This window comes from Lathyrus oleraceus, chromosome 5, assembly GCF_024323335.1.
Source record: "Lathyrus oleraceus cultivar Zhongwan6 chromosome 5, CAAS_Psat_ZW6_1.0, whole genome shotgun sequence".
Classification (NCBI taxonomy): Eukaryota; Viridiplantae; Streptophyta; class Magnoliopsida; order Fabales; family Fabaceae; genus Lathyrus; species Lathyrus oleraceus.
This window is the reverse complement of record NC_066583.1, coordinates 99,352,128-99,370,222: the sequence shown is the minus strand read 5'-3', so window position 1 is coordinate 99,370,222 and position 18,095 is coordinate 99,352,128. Positions and strand designations below refer to the sequence as shown.

Genomic DNA, 18,095 nt, shown 5'->3' with positions numbered 1-18,095 from the left:
CATTCTGCTCGCCTAGCGAGCATGACAGCCCAGTACAGCTCTATAAGTAGCAAGTGCCACTTTTTGGAGCCATACCTAGTTTTCCATACTTTTGCACTTTTTCTAGATATTTTTACAGCATTGTTCTTAGAAGCTTTTGTGCCCTAAATTTCATTTCTCTTCATCTCTTAACCATCTTTTACAAAAAGAAGGTGGATTCCCATCCAATCTCGATTATTCGACTCGGATGTTGATCAACCTTCTTCCGAAACTTGCCGACCAAGCTACCATGAAAATGAGTAGCTAAGTCCTCCATTTGTCAAGGTTAGATGTAGATGATCATTAGCTTTGTGTGTAAATGTAAGGATCTTCATGTGTAAACTCTTTAATGGTGAATATATGATGAAAACTTTGTTCTTATTCAAAACTCTTTGTGTTGGTTTATGATCGAGAGATGTTTACCAACTCTTAACCTAGGTTTTCATCCAATCTTGTTTGTTAGCTAGAGATAGTAATGAATGATTTTGTTCACCATAAGGTTGAACCAAAAAGTTGTCATTTTGATAGGTTGTGTTAGAGATAAACAATTGATCAAAATGGGAAAACTCACAATATGTGTTCGAGAGAAACACATTGGGAGGACTTTGTGAAATAATTTATCATCTAAAGGAGTTTATAAGATTGTTGACCAAACAAATACATGCAAAGTGATCGTTGAACCCTAACTTTGGCAATATTTCTCAAATATTCAAATCCAACTTTTACCGCATTGTATTACCTTTTTATGCAAGATAACGTGATTAAAAACCAAAACCCCCTGTGTTACTTAAGCTAAGATTAATACAACCATCGAACGACAGTGATATCTTACAATCCCTGTGGATACGATAACAAAAACCCGACACTTAAAATTACAACTAACAAAATGGCGCCGTTACCGGGGATTGTAAATTGATATTGCGAGCATCGCAATGGTTGCTTAATTTTTAGCTTTCGAATTTTTGACTTGTGCTTGTAATCTGTTTGGTTTAGTGTGCAGCTTACGTTTTATGCGAGGGCAAATCCCTGTGGACGAACTTCTTTTTGATCCCGAGATCGAAAGAACCACAAGGAGGAACAATAGCAAAACGAGACGTAGGAGGCAACAGGCTAGACAACGTCAAGAGCAAGGAGAAAGTTCTTCTACCACAAATCCACCACCAATCATACCTAACATGGAGCCACCACCACCACCTATTTCTACTCCATGCATAAACAGTCCAAGAAACACCGCTCAATTTGCCAACCACACGGGAAGGCAAGCTGAGATGAAAACGGGAACTCTCAATTTATTATATGGAAGTCCATTCACCGGAATGGACCATGAAGATCCCTTTGCTTTTCTCACAAAATTTTATGAGATAGCATTGGCGGCCGGAGTGGATCAGGCTCAGGAGCTCCCGTTGTTCAGAAGATTATTTCCCCACACTTTGCTCGACAAAGCAAAAGATTGGTACTTAGACCAAACACCTGCCGTAATGACAGACTGGAACGTGTTAGAAGAAAAGTTTATCGAAAGATTCTTCTCCCATAACCGGTTCATGGAATCAAAGACGGCCATCTCGGTGTTTGCACAAGGAATCAATGAATCCTTAAATGAAGCGTGGGAAAGATTCAAGTCCATGCTTCGGAAATGTAAAGGGCATGGATTTGATGAACTGACTCAAATCCATATCTGGACCGTGAATGGCCAACGATTGAAAGTTTATCTCGGTGGTCATGTGGATCGCGAGAGCTGTGCAATTCCGTTGGATGCTCCTCTGTGAGCATCACACCGTCGAGCTTAGCCGACGTTAAACAAGCGCTTGTTGGGAGGCACCCCAACATTGTAAGTATTTACTGCTTTTTCTGTGTGTTGTGATGGGATTCGAAGTGCTAGCACCTTGCTGAATGAACCTGAACTGCTGCCTTTGAAAAGGCAATTGCTGTCATGCTCGCTTGCTGCTCGCTAGGCGAGGCAGTAGCGAGCTGATTCGCTAGCTGCTCGCTAGGCGAAGTAGCAGCGAGCGCTGCATGACAGCACTTATTAAAAATCTCAGCAGGGCACTCATTTTGGCCCAAACACAACTTTTCTGTTTTTCAACTCTGCTGAGGAAAATTTTAACCGAGCACTCTCCACACTCTCTCATTTTCATCTCTCTCACTAACACTCTACCCCCTATTTGGAAGATTGCAAACCCTACTCCACTTCACATTTCAATCAATCCGTGTAACTAAGGTTTGCCCTACTACATTTTCTGTATGTTTGAACTCTGTTATTTCCGAATTGGATGTCAATTAGGATGAGTTGTGGTATGGGAAACTTTAGGTTTGCATGTGGGATTTTAGGTTTTGCAATTGGGGATTTTAGGTTTTGCAATTGGGGATTTTAGGTTTTGCATGTAAATGTGTAATCCCCAATAGCATAGAACGTTCGTTTAATTGATAAATCATTAGGTTCTGAAATTGAAACCATTAGAATGCGGGTTTTGGGAAGATTTCTCTGAAAATGCTGCAGAACCCAAAAACCCGTAAGGTTCGCTAGCACTCGCTAGGCGAACCAGGGGCGAGCGTTCGCTGCCACTTCGCTAGGCGAAGCAGCAGCGAGCATGACAGTTCTTTAAATTTTGGTTTTGCTGTCTAATCTATTTGGTGTGTGTTGTTTCCTTTTATATTTTGCAGATGGAATCAAGGTCTGGAAATTCAAAGAAGAGAAAGGGAACGAGCACTTCCCGTCCAGTAACGATCCAATTTGATAACGACAAGTTTGTCGGCCCGAAGCAGGCCGCCAGATACATTGCTTTGGAGAAACGGAAAATTCTTCCGGAGAAGCGATTCCTCATCAACCCCCAAGGCACAAACAGAGCATTTGCCGGGTTGATTGACACAAAGAAGTGGGATCAGTTAATTTCCCCACTCGAGCACTATGACATAGCAACGGTGCGTGAGTTTTATGCAAACGCACTGCCTGATGACGACGAGCCCTTTACTTGGATATCTAGAGTGGCCGGCCGTCCATTTGCATTTGATAGGGATGCCATTAACCGAGTCCTTGGTGAGCCGCTCCAGCTGGGAGCTGAGGAGAGAGACACATACCACACTGATTTACGGCTTCACCGGGATGTTGAAGCCATTTCTGCCGCCCTGCTATTAAGAGGGAAATCTGTTGAGCTGAACCCATCTGGGGTTCCCATGAGGTATCATAGGGAGGACATGACTCCCTTGGCTCAACTGATTCTGCTGATGGTGCTGACAAACATCCAACCAAAGTCCCACACTTCTACAGTGCCGATCCCAGTGGCACATTTGGTTCACAGTATCCTCTCCAACGTCCAGATCGATGTGGCGAGGATCATCGCTAATGAGCTTAAGTCCGTGATTGAGAGCGGGCTAAAGTCGGGGGCTCGTGTGAATTGTCCCCTAGCTCTCCCGTGTTTGATCATGAGTTTGTGCATTCAGGCAAAGGTGAAACTACCGTCTCGGGGTCAGGTAAGGATCCCGTCGCCTATCGATGACCGGTATGTGGCCAAATATTGCAGGGCCAAGAATGTTAGAGGCAGTGCAACTGCAGAGAGTACCCGGGCTTCTGATGGTCCTGGTACTTCTACTCCTGGACCAGATCCCTACCTGCAAGCTATGTGCGATTACAGTTTTGAATGGATGGCGGCAACCCAGCGTGCCATGATAGATATGCACGACTCTATGCAGCGGTTACAGCTGCAGGGAAGTGGTGCTCATGCCTTGATGACGCGTGAGCAGTTTCTGCTTAACGCCAACTGGCCTGTGGACAGGCCTGTGTATGGTGAGGGGGCGGGCGCTGGTGCGTCTTCTGGTGGTGCAGCTGATGATGATGATGATGAGGCTACCGGTTCTGAGGCCGGTAGCGAGGAGGATTCTGAGCCCTTGGAGGGTTAAGTTATTGTATTTTTCAGTTTTTATGTTTATTTCTATTGTATTTTCGGATTCTGTATTTTGACTTTGGTTTTGTACTTTTGGGGTGTTTTGTCCCCCACGAACAAATTTAAATTTTGAAGTTTATATTATTATTTCTGTTTTAAATTTTGTTGTTTTAATAAATTTTTGGTTGATTGAGTGGCAAACCCTCTAGATTGGTTGCTCCTCAAAGAAGTACCCAATGAAGGCGCATCCGAGCTTGGATGGCAATGATAAGAATAAACAAGTGAATAAGGCTAAGGTACATGGTTACCTCCGGCTAGAATTTTAGAATGCATTAAGAACTTTACTCTTTTTGGTAAATTGAATATTGTCTTTTTGCAACATAATTGAATGAATGTTTCATCTAGAACTTAAAACCACAAATTGTGAGGAAACCTCCATTGTACACTTAAATGTTGGATTATAATAAGTTTTGTTGATTCATTTGATTCATGCTTTGTCTTTTATTATTGTGAATATGTGGAAGCAATTAGAAATGATCAAGGCACTTGTTTTCTATCGAGCACAACTACATCCAAAAACAACTTACCTGTGAGCAGAGAGAGTATTCGTTAACCCCTTTGAGCTTAAACAGTTGAATCTCAGCTTGAAATAAAGCGAGATTTCAAAAATCTTTTTTTTACAACCCGGAAAATCTTGATTATTGTTCTTTTGCCGTAAAAAGTTAAGAGCATTCACTTAGGGTGAGTAAGAAATAAGTTGGGGAGAATCGGTAAGTACCACAACTCTTGAAAAAAAAAATGAAAAACCGAGCAAGCATTGAAAATAAAAATATAGAAAAGAAACATCTGTTTTGTAAAAATGATGTGAAAGAAAAGAACAAAAATAGAAAGAATGAAAATGAATGCTTGCTTGGAAGAAAAATAGTGAAAAATAAAAATTGAGTTGTGAAATAAGAGTTGTGAAGGTTTCAAATAAGAAACAAATGGAACGAAGTCGAGATGTGTGAATATGTGTACAGTGAATGTCTCTTTTGCATCGGCAATTTCGTTTTCAATGGCATTAGAAATGACCATTGTTTGTTAACCTGACCAAGCTTCAACCGAAAAGCCCTTAGTGATCTTCGTGCTTCCACATTACCATTTATAATTGTTAGACATTGTATGAATCGAATTGATTTCTTCATTATTTGTTAGAGAGTGAGATTATTCCCGCGGTTGCAAACGCGTAAATTCTTCATTCCTTATTCGAAGAGGAGGGATAGGGCGATTCATTTAGAATAATATTGTTGTAGATAGATAAATATTTCGCATAGCTAATAAGTATTAGTTCTTGTGTATTATTTTATTCGAACCGTTGGAAACTTGTATATGCTGATTCGCTTGTGTTTGAGCCGTTTTATCCAACTTCGGAGAAACCATTTTCTTAAAGCAAATCCTCTTGTCCTTCAAGAGGCATACTTTGCTTGAGGACAAGCAAGAATCTAGTTGGGGAGAGTTGTTAAATACCCAAAAGTGCTTATTTGAGCTATCAAATATGGGTATCTTTCACTCCATTTCCTTGCTAAATTGTCAAAACCACCTTTGTTTTAGATGAAATGCAATACATTGATAAACGATCTTGGTACCTTTGATTTTGTGTTATTGTGCAGGAAGAAGGCATGAAATAATTGAAAATGAAGACACAAGAAAGTTGGCAAAGGAACCAAAGAGAAGATGCATTCATCTGCTTGCTCGCTAGGCGAGAGCTGTAGCGAAGGACTCGCTAGGCGAGCTTCCAGCGAACGTTGCAGCGAACGCGTCCAGACTTGGTGAAAAGCGCAGCCAGCACTCACTCGCTAGGCGAGCCATCAGCGAGATCCCAGCGAGGATTCCAGTAGCCAAACCTCTCAACCTCGCTGGAGCGAGGGTTGAAGCATGCCCTTCGCTAGGCGAAGGTTTTGTTCGCTAGGCGAACATGACAGTCTGAGATAGGCTGTTTCTCTGGGCGCAGGTGCCTCATGTGCATCAATTAGACCCTCGCTAGGCGAGCCATTCTGCTCGCCTAGCGAGCATGACAGCCCAGTACAGCTCTATAAGTAGCAAGTGCCACTTTTTGGAGCCATACCTAGTTTTCCATACTTTTGCACTTTTTCTAGATATTTTTACAGCATTGTTCTTAGAAGCTTTTGTGCCCTAAATTTCATTTCTCTTCATCTCTTAACCATCTTTTACAAAAAGAAGGTGGATTCCCATCCAATCTCGATTATTCGACTCGGATGTTGATCAACCTTCTTCCGAAACTTGCCGACCAAGCTACCATGAAAATGAGTAGCTAAGTCCTCCATTTGTCAAGGTTAGATGTAGATGATCATTAGCTTTGTGTGTAAATGTAAGGATCTTCATGTGTAAACTCTTTAATGGTGAATATATGATGAAAACTTTGTTCTTATTCAAAACTCTTTGTGTTGGTTTATGATCGAGAGATGTTTACCAACTCTTAACCTAGGTTTTCATCCAATCTTGTTTGTTAGCTAGAGATAGTAATGAATGATTTTGTTCACCATAAGGTTGAACCAAAAAGTTGTCATTTTGATAGGTTGTGTTAGAGATAAACAATTGATCAAAATGGGAAAACTCACAATGTGTGTTCGAGAGAAACACATTGGGAGGACTTTGTGAAATAATTTATCATCTAAAGGAGTTTATAAGATTGTTGACCAAACAAATACATGCAAAGTGATCGTTGAACCCTAACTTTGGCAATATTTCTCAAATATTCAAATCAAACTTTTACCGCATTGTATTACCTTTTTATGCAAGATAACGTGATTAAAAACCAAAACCCCCTGTGTTACTTAAGCTAAGATTAATACAACCATCGAACGGCGGTGATATCTTACAATCCCTGTGGATACGATAACAAAAACCCGACACTTAAAATTACAACTAACAGTCACCCGTATGGGACTCTAACCCACCTAGGGTATCTTTCACCGTATGGGACTCTAACCCACATAGGTGTCCACCTTTCCCCCATGTTTGCCATGGTTGGGGCTCAAACCCAATTGAGGCTCAAATCATTGGTCCCACATCCCAATGCTTACACGTCTAAGCATACCAATAGAGATGTGTACCATCACAGAAAACACACATTATGAATACATGATCGGTTCTACAATCATCGGTTCCACGAACCATAAAAAAATTCATTAATCATAGGTGACTTCATTCACCACAATACACAACAATAACATGGCATGTTCCATACAATGCGTCTTGTTATCAATCATGGCAACAATTCGTACACGACCTCCATATAAGCGTCGTCCGAATGATTACCATCATTCAATGTTATCTAAGTCATGAACCTCACTCAAGACCTAATACCAATCCTAGATTAACTTACTATATTCATCATGTTATTCTCACTATTAACATGTATTCAACTTAAGCATGGCATCATAATTGATTAATGGTTGGTAGAATGCATTTAAAAACACTTAAGAAATGGATTTTGAAGTTTTTAACTTGAGTCAATCGATTGGTTGGGGAAGCCCAACCGATTGGTTCCTCTCACATTTCTGTTTTTTCAAAATTTGCTGAGTGTCAATCGATTGATCCTGAGTGTCAATCGATTGGTCCTGTTAAAAATTTCCATTGTTCATATACAACAAGTTTGTGCAATCGACTGACATGCAGTGTCAATCGATTGGTCCTGTGAAAATTCCATTTTTCTGCTAAACCAAAGGCAGTCAATCGATTGGTTGACAGAGGCCAATCGATTTATCCATTCACATTTTCTCATTTCACCTCACAAATACCATTTTCCTCTGTTCTACCATTTCTACAATTACCACTACTTCTTCCAACAACAACCCATCATATTACATGTTCTCATACACATATAAATCAAGGATTTCAAGCTCACAATCACAAGGATTTTCAAGATTATAATCACAACCAATCATTTCACCCCAACCATAACAAATCATGTTATCATAACTAATATAAGAACACAACAAAGTACATGTTCATGGAAGTCAACAAGAGCAAGAACATATTCATTATATAGCATGGATTATCATGATTTTTCTAACATTCTACAACCCTAACTTTTCTAGAAACCTAGAGTTTCTAACTAGAACCCACCTCAAGAAATTGAAGAGGAGAAGTTGTTGAAGATGAGATGAGGATGAAGATGATGGTGTTGGTTCCAAGTTTTCCTTCTTCTTCTTCTTCTTCTTCTTCTTCTTCTCCACTAGACTTGATTTCCTTTCTTTTCTTGAGCTTTCTCTATCTTTCTATACTTTCTGATACATAAAACAAATGAAGTGGCATGTGGTAGGTAGAAACATGTGGTGATGAGTGATTCAAAGACCAAATGCAAGTGGCTAATAGAAACATGTGGTTGGAAAAGGTTACAGGTAGTAACAAATATCTCAAGTGACACCACACTTGTAATATTTGTTCTGCCGGAGCTATTGACCCATTATTAGTGTTACCAAAATGTCCCAATTCATAAAAGGTCAGTTCCCAATAATATTAATTAAGTCAACCTGGACTCACTATTTGCTCTATTTATCCCAATTGGCAACTTTTAGAGCACATAGGAACTAAGTTGATCTCACTTAATAGGAATTTAGGCATTTAAGGAAATACGAGGTATTACATCCTTAGAATTACTCTTCTTTAACCCTAAATAGGGTATATGGTTCTTAGTTTCATCACTTTTCACAATATGTATTTCAAAGCCTTGTTAGCGGGGATGGTACTCTCGTTCAAAATTTCTCCATAAACCTTAGCTTTGGTATCATCCTTCTCAACTTTAAGGCTACCAAGTTAGAAATCTTCCAAATTATTGGTCGGAGAAGGTTTCAGTGTGCTCTCTTGAATACAACTGGTTATCAAATCCACCAAACAACAAGAATCCATTAAAGAAGGGCTCTTCAGAAGTTTTGCTAGAATAAATTCAATCTCCTCTTCTCTTACTTTGAAAGTCAGCTTTCCTCTCTTGACATCAATGTGGTTAGTGTTTATATAACTCATTAATACTACAACTTACAAACATGGATATTGGGCTAGTGTTGAAATTATACGGGCTTAAGGTCTAAAGTACTTTTCAAAATTTTAATTAACTAATTTCTAAAAATGCTTAATTAATTATTAATTAATTATGTAAAAAAATATTAAATAATAAATCAGTCTAATCATCATTGACATTTCATTAAAATTATTATTTTTTATCGTAATCATCAATACCGCATATGCAAAATTGAAGGGGGACCAACCAAATCCAAAGTGATGTAAAGTTCAGGGGACCAAAAAACTAGTTTTTAAAAATGGGGGGATTAAAAATTAAAAAACATCAAAGTAGGGGGACTAAAAATGCATTTAAGCCTATTTTATTTTCCCTTTCTCTCATTATTAGAAAGATGATAGATCAAAGTCATATGTTAAGATGGTATCAGGGCCTTATTATTAAAATGACAATTATTAGGCTTCTCCTATATATATCATTCTCTAAAAAATGACATTTACACCAACTTTATAGTTTATATGAAGTGTCCTTCTAGCTTGAAAATTTCAAATAAAAATCTAGTTTTCAAACATAATAAACCCATATATGGCTTTAAAGCAAGTGAACATACATTTGAATACCAAATTAACCTTAACTTTATCTGATTTGGGACTTAATCAGTCTAAATATAATAACTCCCTCTTCACAAAGAAAAATGATATTTATTTTATTGTCATTCTTATCTATTTTGATGATCTTATCCTTGCAGACTATAGTATCTTCAGAAATACAAAAAATCAAATCGGTTTTGGATACTAACTCACACATTAAATATTTGTGGCACCTAAAGTACTTTCTTAGCTTTCAGATGACTGAATCCTCCCAATGAATCTTTCTTTGCCAATGCAAGTAAGCTCTTACCCTTCTCCAAAAGGCATGACTTCTTGAATCAAAACACACATCCATTTCCATGAATCCTAGTCACAAATTACGTATTGAAGCTCACAAAATTCTTCTCGGTCCAACAATATTCAGAAGCATGATTGGTAAGATCTTTGTACCACTACAACAAATAATATATTTTATGAAGAAGCTTTCACCACATTTTAAAAAAGGACCGCTGTGAAAACTTTAAAATCTGGCGCCTTTCTTTTTTATTTTTAAATTACAAATAATTTATATTTCCCCACGGATGGAATTTCAACGGTGGGGAAAACTTGAACTGGACATGGGTTCTAGTCCAAGCGCCAACAACTTTGTGATTTATTTACCATTAAAGTTGCGCTTTCCTTTTTATTTTATTTTTAAATTAAAAACAAGTCACTTTTCCCACTCTTGGATTTTGCAACAGTGTGAAATGTTAGACTCTTTTTATAAAAATAATTAAATTGTTAAAAAGATTGACCCTTGCTAAGAATAAAATAAATAGGATTTCACCATGGTTGTATGTTCCAACCATAGAGAAATGTTTTGTCGTTTTTCAAGAAACAGAGTTTTACCTTGTATTTTTAGTTTTCCTTACGAATATCACATGCAGGCTTTATGAATAACATATTTGAGCCCTAACAAAACTTATCATCTCCATTAACAAAGAGATAACTAAAACACTAAACTCGAAAGTATTGTATCATCTTAATTTCTTCACCATCTTATCTTTTCTAACCCTTCTTCAGCAAATTAGGTCGAACTCCGTTGTATATTCTCCAACTCCTATGAACCAAGGAAAGATGAAGATTGAAATCAACAAAAGAACTTGTAAATACTCGCAAGAAGGAAATACGAAACTCAAATGATATTTGTTGGGGAAGTTTTTTCACTAGGGAGCATTGAACATTCTGAGACTTCTTCTTTTAGAGCAACACCTTTTTGAACCAAGGAAAGATGAAGATTGAAATCAACAAAAGAACTTGTAAATACTCGCAAGAAGGAAATACGAAACTCAAATGATATTTGTTGGGGAAGTTTTTTCACTAGGGAGCATTGAACATTCTGAGACTTCTTCTTTTAGAGCAACACCTTTTTGAGAGACACACCGCAATGCTCCCCCTTAAGTGAAAGCTCTTTTTTACTTCCACAAACTCTTGTACTGCATAAAACTTTTCTTATTCACCATACTGGCACTGTTGACATTCTTCAACGGAACTTTTCTTATTCACCACACTGGCGTCGTTGACTTTCGATACAAGTAAGCCGATCCCTTTCTTGAACCAAAGGTTCGTGATACCATTTATTGGGAGAGTTTTTCACTAGGGAGCATTGAAGATTGTGTGACTTCTTCTTTTAGAGCAACACCTTTGTGAGAGGCACATCACATATTCACCCAAAATCTTAAGGTGATATAGGTGGGTGAGTTCTCTCACTTATAAATGCTCAAGTCTCCATATTCCCAATCAATGTGGGACTATTACCCACACTACTCACACTTGATACGCTCTCAATAATATTTAGTTCTTTGACTTTCTCATCAACTTTTTTGGTATGTAAAATATCTCTAGGGTGCATTTAAGAGTAATGTTATTGGGGTTGTTAAGATATGTTATATTTAATATTGTTGTTGTTGTTGTTGTTGTTATTGTTGTTAAGAGCCTAAATACCAAAGATTTATCCATTTTTGTTGTTGCTTTGAAACTCATTCTATCACAGGCCCTCTTTTATGATAGTCTTTTTTTGTTTTGAGATTGAGATCGAAGTTTATCTATCTATCTATCTATCTATCTATCTATCTATCTATCTATCTATCTATTATTATTATTATTATTATTATTATTATTATTATTATTATTATTATTATTATTATTATTATTATTATTGTTGTTGTTGTTGTTGTTGTTGTTGTTGTTGTTGCGATTGCTATTAAAGGTTTTATTTTGTTGTTTTGTTGAGATAAGTAAATGTTTTATTGTTGTTGTTATTGAGTTTGAAGGTATAGTGTTGTTATTGAGATTTAAGCAAAACTCGTTCATTGCATGAATGCACTCTAACATACAAATATCTTTTCCACTTTGTTATATATTTATTTTTCTTGAAAAGGTTTTTGGAGCTTTGTAGTGATTATAAAAAGTTTTTATAAATTGTGTGTGTTTAAAAATATATTTTAACATAATTCAACCTCTATTTTATTTTATTTTATTTCATTAAGTTCAGAAATTCAATTATTCATATACATTGTATAATCTAAATCAACATTCACCAATGTAGAGATTTAATCACTACAACAAACAAGACCTTAGACAGCGCTTTTTTTAGCCTTAGACAGCGCTTTAAAGCGCTGTCTAAACCTCCGCTGCTAAAGGTTTAGACAGCGCTTTTTTAAATCTTAAAAGCGCTGTCTAAGCCCCCCCCCCCCCTAGACAGCGCTTTGGCCAAAAGCGCTCTATAAGACCCTCTTATTTTAAATTTTTTAGGTATACCTTAGACAGCGCTTTTGAAAAGCGCTGTCTAAGCCCCAACCCCTTAGACAGCGCTTTGGCCAAAAGCGCTTTCTAAGACCTTCCTATTTTAATTTTTTTAGGTATACCTTAGACAGCGCTTTTCAAAAAGCGCTGTCTAAGCCCCCCCCTTAGACAGCGCTTTTGCCTAAAGCGCTTTCTAATCCCCCCCTTAGACAGCGCTTTTTACAAAAGCGCTGTCTAAGGTATACGAAATTTTTTGAAGCTTTTGTTTTAAACCACATTTTTTCCAGGTTTATAAACCAGAATTTCTACCTGTTTTCAACCAGATTTTGACAGACAATTATCACATTTTATATATGCCATTTTGGCCTTTTTTCTACCAATTTTTGGCTAACAAATATATATATATATACCAATTCAAACCAATACAAAAATTACTAATATATTAAAACTACAAAAATAACTCTAATCAAAACTACTAAAGTTACAGTAACTAGATGCGCTGTGGTTGCCTCGTTTATATCATTTAATTCTAACCATCGCATGCATGCATATCTAAACAAGGCAGGGGTTGCTATCGTTCTGTAATTACTTTATAAATAATTAAGAACTGAATTGTTTTTTTTTTACTGGATTGTTCTTCAGAGGTGCTGTTATGCATATAACTAACTGTCTACGTCAATGACACATCTCACACGAGCATTCTAAAAGATATTAAATTATATATGAAGATGAATTCAAAACAGGTAACCAGGACAATTCCTCTTTATTATATTCTCAATGCATACGATATGGTCATCTATTTCTTCCTCTGTTGGAGGGGCATCAGATATGTCTGCAATCTTATGAATATCAAAAATCAAAATCTGAGAACCTAAGCAGCTACTAATTTTTAACCTAAACGAAATATCAGAATGGCAACACCAACAGTAAGAGACGCTATTGGTGTTCAATTGTGGGCTCCCACCAATGCCATGTGCCCTACAAGGTCCAACACTCGGTTGCTGCAATGGATAAAATTTAAAAATGAGCAAAAAGTTGAGTATTGAAAAATGTCCTACATGCATGGTTTTAAATTGCAGTTGTGGAAATTGTAGTTTTAATGTTGCTGAGACTTCAACATCCGCAATTATAGTTGTGGAGTGCAATTTAAAACTAAGATTTGTATGCACAAGTCTGTAAAAGTTTTAGTTGTAATTACATATACACATACCTATAACCCCACTCATTGTCATACCACGAGACCAGCTTCACAAAGGACTTACTAAGCCCAATCCCAGCCTTAGCATCAAAGATACTCGACCTGTTAATAAGAAATACATTTAAATTAAAACGCTTACTTGGCAAACAAACATATCCTAACACAACAGAAAAAACTGCGACTAATATCATAAAAGAGCGAGATAAATAAAGTTTAGTTTTAAGACAAATAAAAATCTGCTTTGAGCATATGTAAATGAAAATTCAAAATGTGCATAATACCAGATTTTAGCATGTATACTAGATAAAAGGCACAAGAGTCTGTCCTCTTAAAGATGCTGATAGTGATCTAAATTTGAAATACAGCAACATTTACTTTACCTTGAATCACCAACAAAGTCATTAGAGACAACATCCTCATCTGTGTATCCAAGAATTCCCTTCAATTGTCCCTCTGAAGCGTGCCTTCATTTTTTTTCAGTAGCAAAGTAATAGAAAACCAACGAATGGTTAGTACAAAACAACTCGACATGAGAGAATATAAGCCGGGTCAGAAAAGTAAGAGACATACTTTATTGCTGCTTTAACATCTTCATAGGAGGCATTCTTTTGAAGCCGACAGGTTAAGTCCACAACAGAAACATTAGGAGTAGGAACACGAAAGGCCATTCCAGTGAGTTTTCCATTTAGCTCGGGAAGAACTTTTCCAACAGCCTGGAATTTCACAAAGTGCAAAACTAATTTAATAAATGTAATTGGTAAGCACAGAAACTCTTATGGCCATCCATCTCTTACCTTTGCAGCACCGCTAGAACTTGGAATTATATTTTGAGCTGCACCTCTTCCCCATCATTGATTTCCTGCTGCAAATCCTTCGGATCCTTTCCATCAACAGTGCATCCAACCGAGACACACGCATATTAGATAAGTAAATCCATAAACATTGTTTTTCATTAACACATATCCATGAAAAACAATGTTATTAATGGTGCATGGATCATTTATAAATTAACTAATCCATCCATAAATGTTATTACATCATAGCACCATGCTACATCCTATCCCATCACATGGTTACATGGTTACATGGTTTTGATCAAAAGATAAAAAAGGGTATCTCGCTTTGAATGGCAGCCTTAACCTAATGATTCTTCCATGCTCCACCTATCCACTTGCCATGCCATGTTAAATTCCCTTTGGGCCTGCAAATAAACATCAAGCATTCATCGATACATCATAATAGTCCCACCTCAAGCAACAACCATATCATTCAACAATTGCAGCAAGCTCAACATTCCATTCATCAACAGTGCATCAACATAACCGAGCAAATTAGAAAACAATAGTGCAATATCAAGAATCATTTGGCAGTCATGGATAAAACAATAACAACAATAAATACATCTATTCATAGAAGTAACAATCATAAAAGAGCTATCATTCAACATAAAAACACTAAACTAACAAGAACCCATCCAAAGTTAACTAACAGTTTGTAACAGAATATAGCAGGGCAACATCATAACGTAATTAACACTTAACAACTCATTTTCAAACTAACAGTATATGTATCTTCGTTCACATTTCACTTGAATTTGAATTTGAATTTGGTGACTAACAAACCATTTCATTTCTAACTGAAAATGGAATTTCATTTGAATTCACGTATCATTTCGTAACAGATTCAAAGCCCTTTAAATTCATCTTCACACTTCACATTTAAGGGGGTTCACGTTTTTCCAGAAATACTCTCAACCTCTCTTATTTGTTTCCCTCTTAACCTCACACACAAACACCTTCCCTCTCCAATTCATTCACGCGAAGATTCAATCCCTCACAGTTCTCTCCCAACTCATAGTTCTCTCTCAATCACTCTATCTCCTTCAAGCAGAGCCTCTCAATCCTCTCAAAGCAACAACAAGAGTTCATAGTAGAAGAAGAGATCATAGTGAAGAAGAATAAGGATATTAATTTAATCTTGAAGAGATGTTTTTGGTAGAAGTTACCTGAAGTAACATAGGAGTTTGAATATTCGAGCTTATTGTCAATCGCTTTGAAGAGACGTCAGAGCTACTCCGGCCAATAAGCTCTTTTGCATTTCTCCTTCAGTTCATCTTCAACCTGTGCCAAGATGTAGACCTTAGCCTAGGGAATTGAATCCCTAAATGAGTTGGCATCAACTTCCTTTCTCTTGCGTTTAATTTCTGGAAGATTGATTTAGGGTTCTTGTGACATTAGGCTCGATTTGGTTGATTGGTTAGGAATTAGATGAAATTGATGGTGAAGTCGGATAGAGGACTTTGGAACAAGACAAATGATATAGGTTTTATATTGTTTGGCTCTCCCGCCTCCGCCATAGGCAATTTCCGATCTTTTTCGGGGAGAGACCGAGGGGACCGATCTTGGGAGCGAGGGAACTCGCCGCTCCGACTTCACCTCCGGTGACGCGGACGTAAACTTCGACGACTTGGGATGGGTCGAGCTTGGGAGGCATTGTGGAGAGGTTTTAGGGGAAATAGGGTTTCACACGGCGAAATGAAGAAGCAGCCGCAACTAAATGAAGAAATGAACAGATTTTTTTAATTGAAAGACTTTAAACAGCGCTTTCTCAAAAGTGCTGACTAAGGTCTATATTTAAAAGCGCTTTCTAAAAGCGCTCTCTAAGGGGGGGTCTTAGACAGCGCTTTCTAAAAGCGCTGTCTAAGACCCCCCCTTAGACAGCGCTTTCATTATTTTTTTAGAACATTTTCCGTGTTTTATTTTTATTTTAACCTTAGACAGCGCTTTCTTTTAAAAGCGCTGTTAAAAAACCTTTTTGGCGTAGTGAATGCTTATAAAAATATAATATTATCAAAAGTTCAATTTAGATATACATAATGGAAACCATCTATTTAAAATCTATTGAACCTAATTTCTAACTTGGTTTAAGGAAATGTATGTAGATTAAGTATGATATTTTGATATGATTTTAACACTAATGTTGTTGAGTTTGTTGAGATATGTTAGGTTAAATGTTGTTATTATTTTTTTGTTATTGTAAAGAGCCTAAACCCTATAGGTTTAATGTTGTTTTGTTTTTAGATTCAAATTGATGTTTTTCCATTGTTGTTTTGAAATTAGATGGACCATTCATTCAACACCACTCATACAAATGAATATTCTTCTATCTAGAATAAAAGATAAATAAAAACTAGAGGTGCCATAATGATGGCTAGTTAATAAAAATCTATAACACATGAGTTAAGTTGCCCATCGAGTTTGATCATAATATTGAGACTTGTTATGGTAAGAATGCTTCCCTATTTAGGAGTTATATGGCATATTTTAGTCATAGCAGAGCGAGTATTTTGATAGAATATTGATGCTAGGTACTAAATGATTTGAAAGGAAGTATATGAACAAATATTAAGGTATTAATATTAATTTACATAATTTGATAGTATGTTTTTTTTGTTAAACACTGATATCTACTTGTTAATGTAAGTGTAGTCAATTTTTGAGTTTCAAGAAAGTAGTGATAAGTTGAAGAATATATGGATTTCTTATGTTGGTGAGCATTGGAGGGACTTTATGTTACAACTCACACATGATTACATTACAAAGTCCAAACTTGATTTTGAGCATCCAGCTGTGAAACATACACTACTACAAAAAGCATATTTTACCATAAGTGGGAGAAGGATATTACCATGGTTGGAGGTTTGTGGTAACGAAGAGTGTGGTAGTATGTGTAGGGATGACAAAAAAACTGGTATTCGTGGGTATCTGCAGATAAAATTTGTCACGGACAAAGAGAGGGTAGCTTAATGAATGTTCACGAATAAAATGAATGGATATTTAAATATCCATTTTTTTATGGAAATGCATGTTTAATATACATGTGCCCATGGATATCCGTATCTGTTAATAAATCATAAAAATCATTTAAATATTATTTTCTTTTTATACATTATCTTTTTATCTTCTAAAAATCAGTATTCTCGTATTTCTTTTTTTGAAATTTTCTTTGAAGAAAACATTTCACATTCCATACAAATCTTATTTGGTCATTTCATATTTAAGCTTCTTCTATACTTCATACATCACTTCAACAATTCCATCGTCCAACTAGTGCCTTACTTCCTACTCCTTCGTCGTCCACTCTTCCACCATAACTCACAGTCACAATATCTTTCATTTATGTTTGAGTGTTTTTAAGTTTTGGTGAAAAAGAAGGAAATTAATGTGATGAAATTTGTTATTAAATTAGGAGAGAATTCTATGGAAGTTATGTGATAATATCTTTTTGTATATTTAGAAGAAGCTGAAAAATATATTTTTTTCAAAAATTAATTTTAGAATTTTTTTTATCCATGGATATATGTAAATATTTGCGAGAATTTTAAAACCCGCGGATTACCAACTTAAAGGATATCTGCACGGATATGTGAGAGATATGGATATCATATTTATCTAACGGGGTGAACATGAATATCATATTATTCGCCCCCATGGATATCCATTTACATCCATAAGTGTGTGCCTTCTTTACCACTATGTGCTGGTACTATGGTAAAAACACATTAGCGCATAACATATCACCACAGTCGTAGAAACCAACCGTAGTAAAAG

The 18,095-nt window shown here is 36.6% G+C and overlaps 1 protein-coding gene across 1 annotated transcript; it reads right to left on the bottom strand.

Moving 5' to 3' along the window:
- Positions 1–13,020: 13,020 nt before the first annotated feature.
- Positions 13,021–14,215, bottom strand: LOC127087914 (glyceraldehyde-3-phosphate dehydrogenase GAPCP1, chloroplastic). The gene is made up of 4 exons (XM_051028832.1): positions 14,056–14,215; positions 13,866–13,949; positions 13,498–13,587; positions 13,021–13,288 (listed from the first exon to the last, which is right to left on the bottom strand). Exons 1-4 carry the CDS (start codon positions 14,151–14,153, stop codon positions 13,234–13,236), a joined length of 327 nt encoding a protein of 108 aa, XP_050884789.1. The 5' UTR covers positions 14,154–14,215; the 3' UTR covers positions 13,021–13,233.
- Positions 14,216–18,095: the final 3,880 nt, after the last annotated feature.